This window comes from Entelurus aequoreus, linkage group LG02 (assembly GCF_033978785.1).
Source record: "Entelurus aequoreus isolate RoL-2023_Sb linkage group LG02, RoL_Eaeq_v1.1, whole genome shotgun sequence".
Classification (NCBI taxonomy): domain Eukaryota; kingdom Metazoa; phylum Chordata; class Actinopteri; order Syngnathiformes; family Syngnathidae; genus Entelurus; species Entelurus aequoreus.
In genome coordinates this window covers 81,164,880-81,187,230 of record NC_084732.1, presented here as the reverse complement: position 1 = coordinate 81,187,230, position 22,351 = coordinate 81,164,880, and the positions used below count along the sequence as shown (strand labels likewise).

Below are 22,351 nucleotides of genomic sequence, written 5' to 3'. Positions count from 1 at the left end.
CGGCGTGTTGGTCAGCTTTAGGGGCATGTAGAGTTGGGTGTCATCAGCATAACAGTGAAAGCTAACACCGTATTTGCGTATGATGTCACCTAGCGGCAGCATGTAAATACTAAAGAGTGCAGGGCCAAGAACCAAACCCTGGGGAACTCCGCACGTTACCTTAACATAGTCCGAGGTCACATTGTTATGGGAGACACACTGCATCCTGTCAGTAAGATAAGAGTTAAACCAAGACAAGGCTAAGTCTGACATCCCAATACGCGTTTTGATACGCTCTAATAAAATATTATGATCAACAGTATCGAAAGCGGCGCTAAGATCAAGAAGCAGCAACATAGATGACGCATCAGAATCCATCGTTAGCAATAGATCATTAATGGTGCCATTACCGAAGGCAGTGGGTCAGTAAGAGTCGTCGTTGTGGCAGCATTAATGTTGCGGCTGCTATAGTAGTTATTATTATTATTATTAGTTTGTTGACAATGAGTCAGAACTTCGAATTTTATAAGGTAATGATCGGACATTACTTTAGTGTACAGGAGTATCGTAACTTTGGAGGTGGTGACACCCCTGACGAGCACTAGATCTATCGTATTACTGTTGCGATGCGTGGGTTCATTTATTATTTGTGTAAGACCACAGCTATCAATTATAGTCTGGAGCGCCACGCATGGAGGGTCCGATGGGGTATTCATATGGATGTTAAAGTCTCCCATTATGATTATATTGTCGGCGTGCGTCACTAGATCAGCAACGAACTCTGAAAATTCATTGATAAAGTCCGAATAGGGCCCTGGGGGGCGGTAGATGACAGCCAGGTGCAGAGGCAGCGGTGTGACAAACCTCACAGTAAGCACCTCAAACGAGTTATATTTATTATTTAGGTCCGAGGTAAGGCTAAAGTTTTTGTTGTAAATTAGTGCAACACCCCGGGCAATATGCGTTCCCGTATAGCCAGGAGGAGACGCCTCACCCAGCGCAAAAAATTCGTCTGGTTTGAGCCAGGTCTCGGCTAGACCAACGACATCAAGATTGTTGTCTCTAATGACTTCATTAACTAATAACGTTTTGGAAGACAATGACCTTATGTTTAAAAAGCCCATATTATAGGTGGTGGGCTGTTTTGAGGAGTTTTTGTTGAAAGTATCCGTAGTAGCAATATTAATAATGTTACGTTTATTATGCGTAGTGCACTTTAAATAATTTCGACCATATCTAGGAATTGATATGACAGGAATTTTTAGATTGTTTGCCACCTCAGTAAAAGGCATGTCCACCTCTGACGCAGAAAAAACATTATGCGAGTTGTATATTATTCTAAGAGAATTGCTATGTGTGCAGGGATTATGCAGCCTGGCGCTGGCTAGTTCTATCTTAACAGACTCCTTATTAGCGCTTCTTTGTGGATTAGCATTTAGCTTTTTCGTTAGCCCCGCTAACAACAACGCCTTTAGCTTTGTTGTTAGCCCCGCCCGACACCCCCGCTTCTGCTTCCGAGCGCACCGCTTACGTCTTTCTCTCACGCCGCTGCTTCAAAGACCACTGCTGGATGTAGCTCGCGAAGAATTCCCAAGCTAGCGAGTAGGTCCACCGTACATGCATCTTTCAGCCCAAAATGGCCCGGTCTCTCCACATCCAGAATCGTAAGTCGGTCGTAAGTGATCACGGAGTGAACACGCTGTGAGCCAGCCATGAAATTGACTGAATTGAGGGGTATTTTTGCCAAATCGGTCTACACTTCCAGGAGCGCTCGCAAGAAGCTGCCGCCATGAAGCGCCGCCATCTTGGAAAAAGTATATACAGTATATAGCAGCCTCAATACGCCGGACCACGCTATGAACGCTGGCTCCACTTTTTAAACTTTTGCAACCACCCAGGGCTCGCCTTAAACTGTTCTTCCGTGCTGGTTACAACATGGTCACTTTTGGACATCAAGTCGCCATATATCGGACGAGCCTTTTCGCAAAGTATAGCCTCGGAAATGCTACCACCTGGTAGCTCCTACTCATTTATCCGCACGAGCAACAGCTTTGTGACCTGGTCTTGCACATTCTCTCCACCCTTGCGAAGAAATTAACCCCTTTGGCAAAGTCAGCAACCATACAAATAACCCTATTTTATTAGGGCCCCAATTGTAGATTTGTTTCTTACATATTTGCAAGACAATCTGTGCGCCACGTAATGTAGGGGCCCCGCCTCTACAAGGCATGTCTTCATTAAGCCGTAGGACTTCCACTGGCACACATTGGTACTTTAACTTTAACTTTAACTTAACACAAAATGAATGAATGAATGAATCGTTCGTACGCCGAGACAGTGTTCGCACACAGAGCCATATTTGGCTCGTAGACCGAAAAGCTCGCAGATAGAGGCGTTCGTAAATCGAGGTTCCACTGTACTTGCAATGCTGTACTTGCATAAGATGCAAGAATGTTTAAACCAACGCCAATTAACAACACCTTTCGAACATGTTGAAAAGAGAAACTGGAAATTGTGACGGTACAATGTTGTAATTGTATACATGTTCGAAATAAACTAACGATCACCATAACCATAACCAAATGTATCTGCCTTAATCAGGCAGTAAAGAGGACTCCTTATTTGGAAGCTGACATGCAGTGTAGTGGAAGGCTTTGTGAATGAGGCCATGTCCTGTTAGTGAAGAAGCCTGTCTGTCTCTGTGTTTATTTATACACTGAACCTTCACCCAATCTATTTTTGTCTACTGTGAGGTAGAAGGACAAAACTAAACTAAAATAAGCTAAGCTAAGCTAGCATCGTGTATTTATGTTGGAATTTCGGCTTCTTTAAAAATAATAATACAGCTTACTTTCCTATTGTCTGAGAATGCCATCAGTAGACAAAGGCCAGTAGGCAACTGGCCTTGTGTGGCTACGACTGACATACCCTCTCTGCACAACCCCAATTGCTCTGAGGGGAAATGTAAATATATCCATTACAAAAACGAGAGGACTAATAAGCTCAAACAGCTGGCCAGCAAACAACAGGGCTACACTGCACACTTCGTGGGGTCTATCTGGAGCCTCAAACACATTTGGTGAGAGTTTACAACAACGGGAGGGTGTCTGTGGTATTTTCTCACACTAAATGACTCGCGTTGCTGTACCAAGCAGTTCAAAGATGCAGATCAGTCTTTCAGGAGAACTGTTGACAACTTTATGAGAAGAGGTGCTCATTAAAAAGCTCCACAGTTAAAAAAACCAAAGAAAGATCCTGACGACAAAATATATTTCAATAACTGTTCTACCAAACAAATGCAATGGCGCTATGTCAAATGGTAATTTTACAGCGGACACTGGTTACTAGGGGTGTGGGAAAAAATTCGAATCGCGATTCTTACGTTGTGCGATTCAGAATCGATTCTCATTTTTAAAAAATCTATTTTTTTTTTTATTTTTATTTTTTTAATTAATCAATCCAACAAAACAATACACAGCAATAAATAAATGATAAATGGGTTATACTTGTATAGCGCTTTTCTACCTTCAAGGTACTCAAAGCGCTTTGACAGTATTTCCACATTCACCCATTCACACACACATTCACACACTGATGGCGGGAGCTGCCATGCAAGGCGCTAACCAGCAGCCATCAGGAGCAAGGGTGAAGTGTCTTGCCCAAGGACACAACGGACGTGACTACGATGGTAGAAGGTGGGGATTGAACCCCAGTAACCAGCAACCCTCCGATTGCTGGCACGGCCACTCTACCAACTTCGCCACGCCGCCATAACAATGCAATCCAATTCCAAAACCAAACCCGACCCAGCAACACACAGAACTGCAATAAACAGAGCAATTGAGAGGAGACACAAACACGACACAGAACAAACCAAAAGTAGTGAAACAAAAATGAATATTATCAACAACAGTATCAATATTAGTTACAATTTCAACATAAAAGTGATTAAAAATCCCTCATTGACATTATCATTAGACATTTATAAAAAATCAAAAAAAAATAACAATAGTGTCACAGTGGCTTACACTTGCATCGTATCTCATAAGCTTGACAACACACTGTGTTCAATATTTTCACAAAGATAAAATAAGTCATATTTTTGGTTCATTTAATAGTTAACAAATGTACATTATTGCAATCAGTTGATAAAACATTGTCCTTTACAATTATAAAAGCTTTTTACAAAAATCTAATACTCTGCTTGCATGTCAGCAGACTGGGGTAGATTCTGCTGAAATCCTATGTATTGAATGAATAGAGAATCGTTTTGAATCGGGAAAATATCGTTTTTGAATCGAGAATCGCGTTGAATCGAAAAAAATCGATTTTGAATCGAATCGTGACCCCAAGAATCGACATTGAATCGAATCGTGGGACACCCAAAGATTCGCAGCCCTACTGGTTACCTCTGATTTTTACAGATTTGGACACAACAATCAACAACAATTTGCTTCAGGGCAGTGTTAACTTTGTTGACTAAAAATTGTCAATTGTCGTCAATGACCTATTTTTCCCCGACTAAAATAGAACAACAACAAATCACGACAAATGCACGTTGACGAGAACAATGATGAAATTAATTGACAATTTAGTCGAATAAAAACGAGACGAAAATAATTGACAGAGAAGAAGTCCAATCATATTTAATTTCATCTTTAGGCGGTTGGGACAAGTTCGGAATCTATCCAATCACAGTAGCATGCAGGGGAGGGATAGGATGTATATCACGACGGGGATCCAATCAGAACTTCAACTACTAACACACATCTGCGGTCCCCTCCAGGGTTTCTCATTGTATCCCATTTTTTCTTGCCCTGATGTGGGATCTGAGCCGAGGATGTCGTTGTGGCTTGTGCAGCCCTTTGAGACTTAGGGCTGTATAAATAAATTTTGATTGATTCATGATTGACTGAAGACACACCACAAAAGTGGCTTCTTAATAATGCATGGTGAACGACTGACTGTGCACTGGAGATGGACAGTCTTCCCCAACTTTTCCCTTTTTTTCTCCCATCAAATCTTCCACATTTTCTCCTGATGTCCTAACAAATGTTTTTCCACAAAGTCGAGAGCAAAGCTGAAGAAATAAGAGTGAAGTTGTACAAGCGTTTGTCCTTCAAAATGCCTTTGCGTCCCTGCCCCCCCTTCCCTGGTTGTGCTCAGACAGTGAGTCTCCAGCACTGCTTATCATTCTACTCTACAGCAGCCCCCCGCAGAGACAGAAAAGCAGAGTTTATTGCAGCCTGTAATAATCTGCCACCCCCTAGGAACTACACACTACACGGCCAGCATGCCCCTTTTGATAGTAAAACAACACCGCCATCAGACCTACAATACTATATGCCCTGGTAAATTTAAAGAAACAGCGTTAGATACAACAATAGCACAGTATACACAGTATGTTGCAACGGTGATGTCATTTCTTAGGCTTGCATCAAAAGCACACTGTCCAAATCCAATAAAAAAGTGATACTATAAAATACGAAAATAAATTTGAGCAATGCCCCAATTTATACACACATCACGGGCCAACGAAAAGGCAATTTGGGTTTCACAGTATTGCATAGGAATCAGGGATCATAGCTGCCATTTTTACATTAAAGTTGAATGTGTTTAGAAAAAGACGCTGACATTACGACTTGGTTTGAGGAAACACAAGGGAAGATAGGATAAAGTATTTTTTTCATCCAATATTGGCCTTAGGTATGGAACGATATGAAATTTTTTATATCACGGTTATCATGACCAAAAATATCACGGTTATCATTAACGTGGTATTGTTGAATGTGCCCAACGTTAAAAACGTTAAACTTTAAATGCTTAAAATAATTAATTGCAAAACCCACTACTTTACATGTTTTGTGTTTCTTATGTTTAACTTACAGTGTTTTCTCATTTTATCTGTTTTAATGAATAAGCTGTTTTTGTATGAAATCTTGGTTTGTACTGCGGAACTTTGATGTATTCAAATGAAACGTACATAACAAGTATATTATTATTATTTGTTATTTCTGACAGGCGTTGCGGCGTCTTTCTCTGTTTAGTGGTCCTTGAACGCACCGTAAAAATACCTCGGTCCCTTTTCTTCAAAGTATAGAACCGTCACTTTGTCCTAATATAAAACAGTTTGTAGGTTCAATCTGCACAATTGAATATCTTAGTTGCTCAAGCAGCAATGTGTTCATATAAACTTAGATTGGGGTATGTAGTGTCTTAATGGGGAAATATGTTAATGTCTCTTGTTTTCATGTTAGCATTTAAGATAGCGAGCTGGCACCAGTCAGTCAGTAGTTTGTAAATGTGACTCTGGAGCAAAATTGACACCATATAGCATGTCCAATACTAGGGCTCGACAAAATAAACGATGAAATCGATTATTGATCGATAGCTTAAATTTTGCAAAATCAAATCACAAAGCATGATATCAACTGCCTTACTGCAGAAAAACATTTCAGGGGGCATTACATTTTTTCACTTTGTCAACAACGGATTACTACATATAAGACAAACACTTTATATTCGTGGTTATTGTAACGATGTATCGTGTCCAAAAAATATGAAAGATTTGGCTATTTCAATTATAGTAATGAGATTGTAAAGGAGTGTTATTGATTCAATGTGCTAAAACCTTTTTCTTGTTTAAAAGCTACATACAATATTAACGGTTATTTGTTCAATACATAAATAATAATAAAGTGTTTGGATGTATTATTGCCTGCCAAAAAGGGATTCAAAGCAATAGTTTGATAATGACATATCTCATCTGTGCATACATTACTAGACTACCCTTAGGAGTTATATAGATGAGATGTATCAATTTGAAAGTATTACTTTTGAATCACTTTAGCAAACATAAGTTGTCGTTTTGGGGTAGATTTCAGCTTTTAAAAGGAGACTTCAACACAAACAGTACAGTATGTACTTTATTATTATATATGTAACTCTGTTGGGGTAATCTACTAATTTATGCACATATGAGATGTTTCAAAATCAAAGTATTACATTGAATCACTTTTTGGCACCCAAGAATACATTGACTTAATGAATACATCCAAACACTTTATTAATATTTATTATGTGCATGAACAAAGAGCAATTATTATTGTATGTAACATGAAAAAGGTTTTAGCTCATCAACATTGGGTCAACAACAGTTCTTTGCAATCTCATTAATACCATAAAGATGGCCAACTCTTATATTTTTCGGAGAAAAATAAAGGCTTGGATAATAATTTCAAACTCATATCGTTATAATAACCACGAATGTTTGTCAGATCTTACATGTCGTAATCAGTTGTTGACAGACAAAGCCCCAGCAGTGAAGGTTTCGCGAGCAGGAATAATAGATTTAACTTACAGTTGACATCACAACTGAGTAAAAATCAAACGTGTCCTCTTCACTTTATCCTAGCTGTACACATAATACGATGTGGGAAATGTTAAAGCCACACATTTTCGTTTTTGGCGGGAACTACTGACTTCCTCTTCTGATGAGGAAAAGCATTTGATTGGCTGTCATTCGTAACTAACCCACACTCTTCTTTATAGTCACGCCGTTATAAAGCTGTGATTGGATATACTCCAAACGTGTCCCACTCATCGACAAGACAAAATTAAATATAATTGGATTTCGTTTCTGTCAACCTTTTCGGCTCTTTTTTATACTTAACTGAATTGTCAGATAATTGTGTTTTTGTCTTTGTCAACGTGCCTTTATTTTGATTAACCACATCCTATTATTTACTGCTCCGATATAAAAAAAAAAAGGTTTTCAATTAATTTGAAGATTAACGGCCGCTCTCGTCGGCTTCTCGCGGGTCGTTTGGTTGCTGCAAGTGAACCACACTACGTTATGTTCATGCAATGTAAACACCTGACTGAAAATGTTGTTTTTATTGACTGTTATTTGTAACAGAGTCTTGTATGTGGACTGCTGATTTGGTGAAAATTTGCATACCGTATTTCCTTGAATAGCCACCGGGGCGCTAATTAATTTAAAACCTCTTCTCACTCCTGCGCTTACCAAAGGCATGCGGGATAGGCAAGCATGCACTAATTATTTTAAAACCTCTTCTCACTCCGGCACTTACCTTATCATGAAAAGCACATTTAATAAAAAAAACGTTATCATGGTCTTACCTTAACTCATAAATGAGTTCATGTAATCCTCCATGTTAAAAGTGCAAGCAAACGATCGCTTCCTTGTTGCTGCTAGTTGTCTTCTTCTGCAGCACCGGTCTTCTGCAGTACCGGTAGTCGCAAGAAGGATCACTAGCGCCCTCTACCACCAGGAGGCGGGAGTCATTTAATGACTCATATTTGACACACGCAGATACGGTATATTAATAAAACATAGCTGCTTACTGTTCTTTTTAGCATATTCAATAGCTTGGACCTTAAATCCTACTGAATAGCTCTGTATCTTCTTCCCTTTATGCGATTTTAAATTATTGAAATTAGCCTCCTCCATTTTGGAAAATGATGCCTTGTAAGGTGAAGTGTCACTCGTGACGTGACGAGTTTGACCCGGCGGTGAAACGAGGCATACCGGTTTTTCAAAATAAAGCGCTTTGAAAGACGCAACTCCAACAACAAAAAGTCAGCTCTCCACCACTACAAACTAACAATATTAATAATAAGAATTGCAATTACCGGTATATAATAACAATATTGATATTTTTCTTCCCTTTATGGCAGTGGGGTACGTGAGATTTTTTAAAAATGTCTGTCAAAAAGAACTGTGAAAAGAAATGCAACAATGCAATATTCAGCGTTGACAGCTAGATTTTTTGTGGACATGTTCCATAAATATTGATGTTAAAGATTTCTTTTTTTTTGTGAAGAAATTTTTAGAATTAAGTTCATGAATCCAGATGGATCTCTATTACAATCCCCAAAAAGGGGAATTTAAGTTGATGATTACTTCTATGTGTAGAAATCTTTATTTATAATTGAATCACTTGTTTATTTTTCAACAAGTTTTTAGTTATTTTTATATCTTTTTTTCCAAATAGTTCAAGAAAGACCACAACAAATGAGCAATATTTTGCACTGTTATACAATTTAATAAATCGGAAACTGATGACATAGTGCTGTATTTTACTTCTTCATCTCTTTTTTTCAACCAAAAATGTTTTGCTTTGATTAGGGGGTACTTGAATTAAAAAAAATGTTCACAGGGGGTACATCACTGAAAAAAGGTTGAGAACCACTGCTTTATGCGATTTCAAATTACTGAAATCAGCTTCCTCCATTTTGAAAATGATGACAGGGGAAGTGTCACTCGTGACGTGACGAGTTTGACCCGGCGGAAATTCTAGGCATATGCTAATTATTTTGCGAAACGAGTTCGACCCGGCGGAAGTGCCAAGCATGCGCTAATTATTTTGCGAAACGAGTTTGACCCGGCTGTAATTCTAGGCAGGCAAATACTATATTCCCGGCGGCAATTCAAGGAAATACGGTAGTCCCTATGAAGAAAGGACGACAGCTCGGAAGACGGCAGGTACTTTAGGTTGCAAATCTCCCAGAACACATCATTGCAAAGTGCGGCAGAAAATAACAAAATAATTTTGGTACCGGTACCAAATTATTGGTATCGGGACAACACTCCACCAGAGTATGACAAAAATCATCTCAGGTCCCCTTTCGGTGATGCCAAAAACAGTTGACTTAATTTAAAACAAAATTCAAATCACACTAAATTAAAATTCTAGACAAAGACATGGTGTGTTCGGCTGTTACATGCCTACTTGTCTGTGTAGACACAGCAGGTCACTGGGGGTTTACTTTGATTTTTGCTTGCACGCTCTTAAACCTGTCATCTGTGACATATATCACAGCAAACATAATTGAAATTGGCCCCTCGGCGATGGCATCATGTTCTGAAATCAGAAACGGCCCCAAAAAGAGAGCCCAAAGGTCTTATGTAGAGAAGGTCGTCGTACTAATGGGAGCGACTTTTGTGATTTATAGGAAGGTAAAGGAACATGAGCAGAGGAATGTGAATGGGGGGGTTCGCCGTTTGAAAAAGACATATATCCATAAGAAAATATTAGGGGAATCAAATAATCATAGGTCACTTTCATTGCCACCTTGGAGGTGCAATTCCATCCTTTGAGCAGGGACAAACAAAGCACAGTGGGGGTATCAGGTGGCTCACTCCGTCTTCCCCCGAGCGAATGCAAAAGCCTGCCTGACACGAACATAAGTAGCAATACCAAAAAGGAGTTTTACCTCAGGCAGAAATGGAAATAAATCACACACATCTACTTTTGCACAACTTGTTCAAGGTGCCATTGCAATTACTTGCCAGTAAAAAAAAAAAAAGCAGAAGAAGGTTGCCGTCTAAATCGACGTGTCTGGAAAAGTCCAACAAAGACAAACAGGGCTGCGTCGAGCACGCTTTCTAAAATTCTACACAGGGGTGTCGTTTCCTCGTCTTCATTTTGCTCAGTCTTTATTAGCTCAGCGGTATAACATTGAAGTCTTTGTAATTGCAACGCTGCAGAAATAGCTAATGAAGTATTTACCCACCTCAGGCTCTTCAAGGCCCGGAAGAAGTTAGGCATCAACAAAAAGGACACACTGTAACCAAACGCTGCCAGACGAAAAGGAATAGTGATTCATAGACACTGAGAGAGGGCCGCAGTTCACATCCTCCAAAGCGACCTTTTCTTGCCTAAAGAAAATATGTCTTGCAGAGTGGAATCTGGACCAAAATCAACAAGTTGCAAGTAATAAATCTGTCCGTCTTTTATAAGTAGACATCAACATTGCAGGGCCATTAATGCCAGCTAAATAACTATGGCACATGGCACTTAATCTAATGGGGTGCTGGGGCTATTTTGCAAAACAGAGTCATAAATACACTTTTTAGGGATTGCTGGGTAGGCAATTCTACATCTGCGAGTTATTTTTTTTTCAAAAGGCTACTATAGCGAGACAGTTGTGGAACCATATGGTCCCAGATGAGAGGAACTGATCAATGTGATGATTGGACTTAGCCAGCAAAGAAGGACTAAGCGGGCATTAGTCCCACCTTTGGATGAGTAACATGACCTAAAATCTATTTTGTGATATATTATGCAACCTTCTGTGATGACCAAACATATATCAAGATATAATTTGGTATATAAATGATGATAGAACCGTTTTAAAACAGGTTACAGAGACTCTTCATTTAGCTGCTAACATATGCAGTGTCATATTCATTTCCGGTTGTAGTATCTTGTTATAACTATAAGTAATCTACTTGCTAATTTACAGTTAATATCTGGTTACATTCTGTTGTGACATGTATCTATCTACACTTCTGTTGAAATTTATTCTATTTTTTTGAATACTTTACATTAGTTTTGTGCAATACTACAAATTTGGGTATCAGCCCAATATTAAGTAGCTATGCGGGCAGTATTGACTACATCAAATTGGATACTTTAAATTTACCAGATCATTGAAAGATTATTCTTTGATCATAACTATGGCAGTGTAAAAATATAAATGACATTTTTAAATGATTTCCTACTTTTGACTCTGATTTAAGTCCTTTGGTTTTTGCCCTTTAAGAGTTTGTAAACCGTAGGAAAAACGACAAAATATTTTCATATAGTAAAAATATCGATCTAAGCACCGTAGTACCGTCCATATACTGATACTTTACTTGGTAATGTTACTGAAGATATTTGTATCGCTCTGCCCCTGTTTACATTCAAGAGCTCTAGCTTAGCAGTTAGCATACCCTCGTACGGTGTGTAGCGTTGCATGTTTAGCCATTCCTTGTCCTACTTGTAAGAAATGTATAGTTTATTTGCCGCCATGGAAGCAAGGATTGCTGACTCAGAAGTGGATTTGCACTGTGGAGGGACATTAGCTGCTTGGGAGAAGTGCTTTAGTGCGTTGAGGACGCATTCAATCGATTGTCGCTATCAAATTTGCGGGACACCAAGTATGTGTCATCAACATGCATTATCATGATATAACGGTAGTATGTCAAACTCTATTGTCAACCTAATTTATATTGTATATAAGTGATTCTCAAACTATAGTACGTATAACACTAGTGGTACGCCAAATCACTTGATTAAAGTACAAGGTTATATTTTCCTGTATTCAAACAGTGTTACTGTTCAAATTGTATGTCATGTTACAGTGGCCAACATATTAAATATATTTCTTAAATAAAACCTATGCCTTGTGTTTAATGAATACTTAGGGCTACTACGCTACTGTATTTTAATGTTGGTCATTATGGTGGTGCATGGAGAGCCAAGTTTTTTTCTGAGGTGATACTTGGCGAAAAAAGTTTGAGAACCACTGTTGTATATTACTTATATCGGTGTTCCTTAACCATTGTTGGGCCGTCAAAATATAAATTTTTCTCAGCGGTGGTCCTTATGGGCCGCAGCGGTACTCCGTTGTAATACACTTTTCCACCAGTAATGACAATATCAAACAAACAGAAGAAGTCTGGAGCTAAAGTTATAAAGAAGTTTCTTCAGCGCAAAAATTATGACTTAAGTGGTGAAGCAGTATTTTCACTTTAATGTATTGACAGTTTTTTTTAAAAAAACATTCATTTTTAATTAAGTATATTTATCCTAGCACAACATAATTGTATGTAAATTAATTTGTTCATCAATTATTTATGAGTCTCTTCTTATGCAGTATATTCGGTTAGTATTAATAGTCTAATCAGCCTGACTTAAGCCTAAATTTTAAGTGTTAAATAAACAATAATCTTTGTGATTAGTACATGATTTAATATAATTTGACAAGGTTGTAAACTGTAAGTAGGTTGTACTAAATTACTGAATAGGATTACTCATTCAGTGTTAATATTTGAGTGGGTCCCGGGCCCTCTGTAGTGGAAACGTAGGGCCACGAGCTCAAAAAATCTTAAGAACCTCCGATTTATATAGCGTAAAACAGGGGTGTCAAACGTACGGCCCGTGGGCCGGATAAAACCTGTTCGCAGGCCGGATGAGTTTGCTAAGTATAAAAATGAGTCGAAATTTTGGAAAGAAATAAACTTTTGTTCTAAATGTGTCCACTAGATGTCACAATAGCAATTATTTATATCTTTGTAGGTTATGCTACATATGTAAAAAAAATAAAAAAAATAATAACACATGTTAGTGTGCCAGTCGAGGATTTTGAGATTAATTTTTTATCATGATTGAAAATTAACACCAATGAGTTGACTGATGAACGTTATCACATAATGTATTCAGAAAGTATAAATAACGACAAATAAAGATATAATACTATTTACCGCAACATGTAAGTGTAAAAAAAAACCCAAAAAAACAACATTATGATTTGTACATTTTCAGAATGTGCTTGTTGTATTTTTAAACAAAGAAAACAATCTGAAGTTGTTTTTATTTTTAAGTTATCGTGCCGTGATTTTACCAGTCCGGCCCACTTGTGAGTAGATTTTTCTCCATGTGGCCCCCGATCTAAAGTGAGTTTGACACCCCTGGCGTAAGTCTAGTACCACTCAGGCATCTCTGAACCTCTTCAATGCGACATTCAGGTAATCATGATGAAATAAATACTTAATCCTTAACCGTCCATAATGAACATTTTAAGAAGCCTTATTAAGTGAAAACAACCAATAACTCAAAGTGGGTCACATAAGGAAAACAATGCAAAGAAGGCAAACAAAAAACTGTTTTAAGAAGTTATTGTGAAGATTTCAGACAGTGTGTTCTTAACACATCTAGAAAGGCAGAGTGTGCTTCGACAATATCCTCATATGGCAATGTGCTGCAAGTCACATCTTCTCTTTGTATTATTTTGACACCACACCGTGTACTTTCGTCCTCGTTGCTTGGCTAATAAGAAAAAAAAAAAAAATCATCCATCCGAGAAGAGAAATTTTGGAACACCGCCTGGTTGTCAGATTGGTACTGAAGCACTGTCTTAGTTGAATTCTGTTCCCTTTTCCCCCCCCAAAACAATATCACACATTTCATCCCACGCCTGTGTCTGTCAATTCTAATTTACTTTAAAGTCTATGACTCAGTGCAAAGATGTGCCTTCAGAGGAAGGGGAACACAGCTTCTGGGTCAAACTGTGAGTCCAATTAACACTTGATAGGTAAAATAGGCTTTGGGGGTGGGAAGCAGAGGTTGAGATGATCATCCCGTCCCAGAGTGCCTCATTAAAGTGTATACTCCACTCTCCAAAATGCCATTAGTCAAACTCGGCCAATTACTGTAAGGCCACTAGACGCATCAAGGAAGGCATCATGACCTCACATGGATGATGAGAGACACAAACACACACGCAAGCAGAATAGTACATCACCAGTAAGATGGAAGTCGATGCAGGACGTAACAAACTATATCCGACTCTCGTTATAGAGAATTAATAACTGTTTTTTTCATACAAAACTCAGAACAATGAAGAGCAAGAATGTCAGGCATCAATACATCGTACCACTGATCAGTATTTCAATGCAATACGGCTTAGGGATGCAGCTATTGATTATTTTAGTACTCTATCAATTAGTTTGTTTGAATAATCGAGTAATTGAATAAAACACACTTTAAAGCCTTAATGCGTATTTTAGGGAAAATAGGTAAACTACACAAACATGTTTCTACTCCTGCTCATTTTTTCCAAATACATGCACATTGTATTGCATGGCATTATTAAAAAATGATCCGCACACACCACCGTTTTTAAGGGGCGCTGCATTGCAAAGGCCGTTGAAACAATGCCCGCGTATTTAAATAGGGTCTCCGCAGGTTTCAACAAGTCAAATTTAAGACTTTTTTAAGTCCATATTGGGGGGGGGGGGGAAATTTGATCCATTACACATCCATACCGAAAAAAAAGTAAAAGTTGATTCCTGTGCAGGCATTTTGTCATCCTTTGAAACTGATTTGTGTTTCACTTTTGTTTCCCTTTTACAGAAAATCACAAAAGCTGCACGCTATGACATTTTTAAGACCTTTCATAGTCACATTTAAGACTTTCTATGAGATTTTGATACAATTTAAAAAATTCAAATGATTGGATTTTAGACTTTTTAAGGCTTTTTTACACCCTGCAGGTACCCTGTTAACATTCCAGGCATTTCATGTAGACCGGATGTGTATCAATATGTATAACTAACGATTAATCAAAGCTTTTTTTCTAATCGATTAATCGGATTCAAGGTTTCTCATTGTATCTCATTGGGTTGAGTTTTTTTTCTTAAAATGATATGGGATCTGAGCCACGAATTTACCATGAATTGATTAACGTGGACAAGTTGAAAAACTTATTCGGGTGTTACCATTTAGTGGTCAATTGTACGGAATATGTACTGTACTGTGCAATCTACTAATAAAAGTCTCAATCAATCAGCCGAGGATGTCGTTGTGGCTTGTGCAGCCTTTTGAGACACTTGTGATTAAGGGCTATATAAATACACTTTGACTGATGGATTGATTGAAATTAATCGATCAATCGTTGCAACCCTGTTATGAATATAGGTTACAAGTCTTGGAATGTTTACATTTTACCTTTGATATCAATACTTTGTCAACATGCAGGGTTCGTACACCTTTTCCATGGCCAAATTCAAGCACTTTTTAAGGACTTTCAAGATGAATTTTCCAGTTTTTCCAGTATCCTTCAAAAGGCGAAAACCAGTGTGAATCAATCCATAGCCTTGTTGTTTGAGGTCACCAAATGCTGTCTGTAGGAAAAATACGGAAAATCTGCTAAAAACCTAAGCCTAACATTGAACCAGCAGTTATCATTAACTGAATGGGGCATAGAAAATGAAGCAGTGTTTCTGTAGACTATTCAATAACATTGGTGTTTGCAAACGTGTCTCCATGTGTGTTGTTTTTCAAATTTCTTGTTCTTTGTCTTACTTACAGCACTCAATGACATCGAACAGCACGGATTGATTCACACCGTATTTGTGCTTGTAAACTGTATAATGTGATATAAATACACGCACCCTCAAAATGTACATTTCACTCATTTATTAAAAAAAACTATTCCACATTAATAAAAGGATAATAAGTTAAAGGAAAATATTTTGTTTGTTTCACAACACCTCAGTCACCTTTCATTAATCATATCTAGCCTTATAACTGTGGCTATGATAACAAATCGATTTTTAGTTGAGGGAAGTTCTTAACATTATAATTTATCATTGGCAAACGCTCGCTTTTTTCTTTTCATAGCTTGTAATAACTGTCCGTAATTAACATGTAATCTAGTGCTGACCCCTTGCGAAAAGCTGGATTTCATTTTTGCATACTTTGCAGCAGGCTACACATGGATTTGGTCCCCGTTTGTATTTCTCATTTTCCATCCAATGTTCATTAAAACGACAACCTCCCGGCATGATGGACCGATGCCCCACTGTCCTCTTGGGGGCGACACACAGCCGTATATACCAGTGTATATACGGCTCTGGCATGACAACAACCTAATGTAAGGGTTTGTGCAAAGACAACAGATCAAGCGTGTAGCTTTCATTTTTAAGGATATTTATTAGATTTTTTTCCATTTTTATAATTAACCTATTGAGTCAGACTGCCGAGAAATATGATGAACATTTCCAAGCACTTCACCCAAAATTCAAGCATTTTTCAAACCTTGAAAACACAACATTAAAATCCAAGCATTTTCAAGGTTTTTAAGCACCCGTACAAACCCTGAACATGTCACCCATTGTGATGTCGAGCATCAGTCCAAACTCATCTTTTAAACGTTTCAAAAGCATTTCCGTCGTCACAAAAATATAACTCTGGAATGGGGAAATGATACATTTGGATTTACTGGCATGAAAATAGCAAAACTTTTAAGCTCCTGAACTGGAAAATGGAACCCAGCGCCATCCAGTTACTGACCGTTTAAAACCCACAGCATCTGAACTACATGTCATTTCACAAAAGAAAACACATGATGGGAGAAAATTACATTGAAGTGCAACAGACGACAACCGAATAAAAGATCCGCGGTCCAGCAGACTTTAATTGCTTTATGGCAGAACGGCGCTATGATAAAGACATGTAGCGGATAAAAAGGGCACAGAGGCAGGGAAACATTGATAACTACATCTGAGGGGATGACTAACCCACCAACACAGACAATGTGGATCGTCCAAGGGACCTTTTGTTTTCAATTGGATATCGGATCTATCTGGTTGACATTTTGAAGACAGTTTCGCGGTGACATTTAGCAAACAGAAACAATCCCAGCAACCTCCATTTGAAGCCCAAGTAGCCAATTACAGGTGTGACTTTTGCCTTCCTGTCTGGTATATTTTTAAGGTCATGTCAAGAGGGCACAGCATGGGTGTGCACGTCCATGTGTCAATGTGGGACGCTAACCCTGTTGTGCGCTTTTAGGGAAATACGCTTCAGTAGGGTCCGTGCATTCCAGCGGCTGTTCTGACATGTTGTAAATACAAGGTGTCAGAGAAAACATAGGGAAGGGGGGGTTGAAATCACTAGTGCAAAAGCGGCTGAGTGCAGGGGAGGGGGGGGACAGGATGTAGGTTATCATAGATAAACAAGCCAGTTCACCTGCAATCAGTAGAAACCCCTTTATTTAATCCGCGTCTAAAAATAAGCGCTTTCACTTGCAGAACTCTCCGTTAAATGCATGGACTGTAGAGAAAAATGCATTTATAGCTCTCATAATCCATTGTTCATTCCGATTTAGAGCGTGCTATTTAACTGGCAACCCTAAAACTGGCCTCAGATGAGATTGAGACCAGTTCAAAACTTGGGAGACAACCATTTTTGCAGGAAATTCCTAAAAAAAACACGAGTGCTCATGTTTTATAGAAAAACTTGGACCAGTATAAACACATTGGCAGTCCCTTGCATTGAAATTTTAACCTTGCTCGCAAACAAAGAACACTTGGATCCGCACGGCACCCCTTAAAGCCCTCTCATTTTTGGCAGTGTTTTCGTAATGTGGTTTATGCAACTAAGGTGCAGCTGTAGCTTGTTTACTTCGGATGCAGTCAGTAGTCAGTTAGTTAAACTAGTGGTGTTCCACAAGGTTCCTTTTCAGGACCTCACTTTTTTTTTATCATTTGGGTTATTCAACTGGTTTTCAGTTTGAAAAACTTGTGAGAGACTTCCTTAACTCTGACAAAATAAATAGACCAAAATCAAAATTCCACTTTAGGAGGCGCCGTTTTTTCCGAATATACCAGATAATACTAAATGTGAAGGAAGATTTTTGGGCCCCCTGATCTAACTAAATATGACAGAATTAGCTAGAATAGCTAAATTTCCTCTGTCGAGGCAGGCACAAAAAAAACACACATTTACAGACAATATCATACGTACATTAAACTATGACTTACAAAAAATATTGACAATGAAACAATCAACATAAGATGACTTGAGCTCCAGACTTCTTCTGTTTGTTTGTGATAGTCATTGCTGCCACAAGTGGTGGAAAAGTGTATTACAATTCAGTACCACTGCGGCCTATACAGACCAAAGCTGAGAAATATATATACTTATACATACACACACACACATACATACAAACCCCGTTTCCATGTGAGTTGGGAAATTGTGTTAGATGTAAATAAACGGAATACAATGATTTACAAATCATTTTCGACCCATATTCAGTTGAATATGCTACAAAGACAACATATTTGATGTTCAAACTGATAAACTTTTTTTTTTTTTTGCAAATAATCATTAACTTTAGAATTTGATGCCAGCAACACGTGACAAAGAAGTTGGGAAAGGTGGCAATAAATACTGATAAAGTTGAGGAATGCTCATCAAACACTTATTTGGAACATCCCACAGGTGAACAGGCAAATTGGGACCAGGTGGGTGCCATGATTGGGTATAAAAGTAGATTCCATTAAATACTCAGTCATTCACAAACAAGGATGGGGCGAGGGTCACCACTTTGTCAACAAATGTGTGAGCAAATTGTTGAACAGTTTAAGAAAAACCTTTCTCAGCCAACTATTGCAAGGAATTTAGGGATTTCACCATCTACGGTACGTAATATCATCAAAGGGTTCAGAGAATCTAGAGAAATCACTGCACGTAAGCAGCTAAGCCTGTGACCTTTGATCCCTCAGGCTGTACTGCATCAACAAGCGACATCAGTGTGTAAAGGATATCACCACATGGGCTCAGGAACACTTCAGAAACCCACTGTCAATAACTACAGTTGGTCGCTACATCTGTAAGTGCAAGTTAATACTCTCCTATGCAAGGCGAAAACCGTTTATCAACAACACCCAGAAACGCCGTCGGCTTCGCTGGGCCTGAGCTCATCTAAGATGGACTGATACAGAGTGGAAAAGTGTTCTGTGGTCTGACGAGTCCACATTTCAAATTGTTTTTGGAAACTGTGGACGTCGTGTCCTCCGGACCAAAGAGGAAAAGAACCATCCGGATTTTTATAGGCGCAAAGTTGAAAAGCCAGCATCTGTGATGGTATGGGGGTGTATTAGTGCCCAAGACATGGGTAACTTACACATCTGTAAAGGCGCCATTAATGCTGAACGGTACATACAGGTTTTGGAGCAACATATGTTGCCATCCAAGCAACGTTACCATGGACGCCCCTGCTTATTTCAGCAAGACAATGCCAAGCCACGTGTTACATCATCGTGGCTTCATAGTAAAAGAGTGCGGGTACTAGACTGGCCTGCCTGTAGTCCAGACCTGTCTCCCATTGAAAATGTGTGGCGCATTATTCCCACCTTCCCACCTTCTACCATCCTAGTCACGTCCGTTGTGTCCTTGGGCAAGACACTTCACCCTTGCCCCTGATGGCTGCTGGTTAGCGCCTTGCATGGCAGTTCCCGCCATCAGTGTGTGAATGGGTGAATGTGGAAATACTGTCAAAGCGCTTTGAGTACCTTGGAGGTAGAAAAGCGCTATACAAGTATAACCCATTTATCATTTATCATTTATTATGAAGCCTAAAATACCACAACGGAGACCCCGGACTGTTGAACAACTTAAGCTGTACACCAAGCAAGAATGGGAAAGAATTCCACCTGAGAAGCTTCAAAAATGTGTCTCCTCAGTTCCCAAACCTTTACTGAGTGTTGTTAAAAGGAAAGGCCATGTAACAGTGGTGAACATGCCCTTTCCCAACTACTTTGGCACGTGTTGCAGCCATGAAATTCTAAGTTAATTATTATTTGCAAAAAAAAAAAGATGAGTTTATGAGTTTGAACATCAAATATCTTGTCTTTGTAGTGCATATAATTGAATAGGAGTTGAAAAGGATTTGCAAACCATTGTATTCCGTTTATATTTACATCTAACACAATTTCCCAACTCATATGGAAACGGGGTTTGCACACACACACACACACACACACACACACACACACGCACACACACACACACACACAGTATATGTGTATGTATAAATATATATATATATATATATAGTGTGTGTATGTGTACACATACACACACTAATATATATATTAGTGTGTGTATGTGTACACATACACACACTAATATATAACATACATACATACAAAAAACTATATACATATATATATATATATATATATATACATATATATATATATATATATATACACACACACACACTACCGTTCAAAAGTTTGGGGTCACATTGAAATGTCCTTATTTTTTAAGGAAAAGCACTGTACTTTTCAATGAAGATAACTTTAAACTAGTCTTAACTTTAAAGAAATACACTCTATACATTGCTAATGTGGTAAATGACTATTCTAGCTGCAAATGTCTGGTTTTTGGTGCAATATCTACATAGGTGTACAGAGGCCCATTTCCAGCAACTATCACTCCAGTGTTCTAATGGTACAATGTGTTTGCTCATTGGCTCAGAAGGCTAATTGATGATTAGAAAACCCTTGTGCAATCATGTTCACGCATCTGAAAACAGTTTAGCTCGTTACTAAAGCTACAAAACTGACCTTCCTTTGAGCAGATTGAGTTTCTGGAGCATCACATTTGTGGGGTCAATTAAACGCTCAAAATGGCCAGAAAAAGATAACTTTCCTCTGAAACTCGACAGTCTATTCTTGTTCTTAGAAATGAAGGCTATTCCACAAAATTGTTTGGGTGACCCCAAACTTTTGAACGGTAGTGTGTATATATATATATATATATATATATATATATATATATATATATATATATATATATATATCATAACATTTTGTTTTGTTTTTTAAAGACAAAGCTTTGTGTCGTTATTATTAGCTGATCTCAACATGTCGGCTCTTTGTCATTGTGTTACTTGCTGTTTTTTCCGAATATACAATTTAATATTAAATGTGAAGGGAGATTTTTGGGCCCCCTGATCCTTAGCTTTCTGGAAATGTGGCCCCCAAAACAAGTTAGCTGACTATCCCTGCAGCAAATTTAAGTGCGCCACAAGTCAATAGTATTTTTTAAAACAAAATACAATCAATCTGATGAAATGTCACCTGTGCTAACTCATGATCACGTCATCATTTTTTTTGCTTCGTTCTATTCACCCCTGCAATGTTATTTATTATTCTTGCACATATAAGTTATTTCAGTAGTTGTTGATTTTTTTTTTTGGTTAATCGTTAATATTTATTTTTACCATTGACCAACAGAGCAGAGCCTACCAAGTCCAATTATTTGTGTGTTAAACATACTTCGCCAATAAAGCTGATTCCGGTTCTTCTTATGGCACACAAAGTACAAAGCAAAAGTTAATAAGTGGCATAAATCAATTAAGAGCAATAATGAATGAAATTGGGTAAAAATGGGAGTGCTGAAAAAGTGAAGTATATTTCACTCACTTTTGCAGAATGCAGAAATATCCCCACCTCTCAATATAAACACATTTGTTATTTCTGCAGCAATAATCCTCCTACCTGCACCCAGGGTGAGCAGCAAAGTTATCAGTGCGCCAAACAGCATCTTGGACCCGGCTTGGCTCGTCTCTTCCCCGGGGTTCCTCTGGTGCCTCGTCTCTCCTTTTAAATACGTGGTTCAAGCAGACGCTCCGGCATTAACCTACAACCATGATTTGTTTGTTTTTTTTCTTCCTCACCCGACACCTCCTGCGCCTGCTTTAAAAAGACATAGCCGGGGTGAAAAAGTGAAGTTAGAAGGGGACAGTTGGTCTCTCCGGCGTGTTGTGATCCACTCGCGGAGCCCGGAGTCAGCAAAAGGCGCTGTGGACTGTACCAAAAGCCAGCAAGGGGGGTGTACGACGGTGAGATTTCTGCGTTTTGTTTAAGTTAGACCCGCTAAAAATCATGTGATTGAGAAACACATCAACCTTAATATGGTACATGAAATAAAATAAAACGAAACATGTTATTAAAATCTTGTTTTGATCGCTTTATTTCCCCGGGTTGAGATCTGCTCCC

At 38.5% G+C, this 22,351-nt stretch overlaps 1 protein-coding gene across 1 annotated transcript in view; it reads right to left on the bottom strand.

Annotated features, from left to right (window-relative positions):
- Positions 1–22,101, bottom strand: part of LOC133639760 (low-density lipoprotein receptor-related protein 4-like) — a 284,058-nt gene extending 261,957 nt beyond the window's left edge. Inside the window, exon 1 of the mRNA XM_062033354.1 lies at positions 21,851–22,101. Coding sequence (XP_061889338.1) covers positions 21,851–21,896 — 46 coding nt within the window. The 5' untranslated portion in view covers positions 21,897–22,101. The remainder of the gene's footprint in view (positions 1–21,850) is intronic.
- Positions 22,102–22,351: the final 250 nt, after the last annotated feature.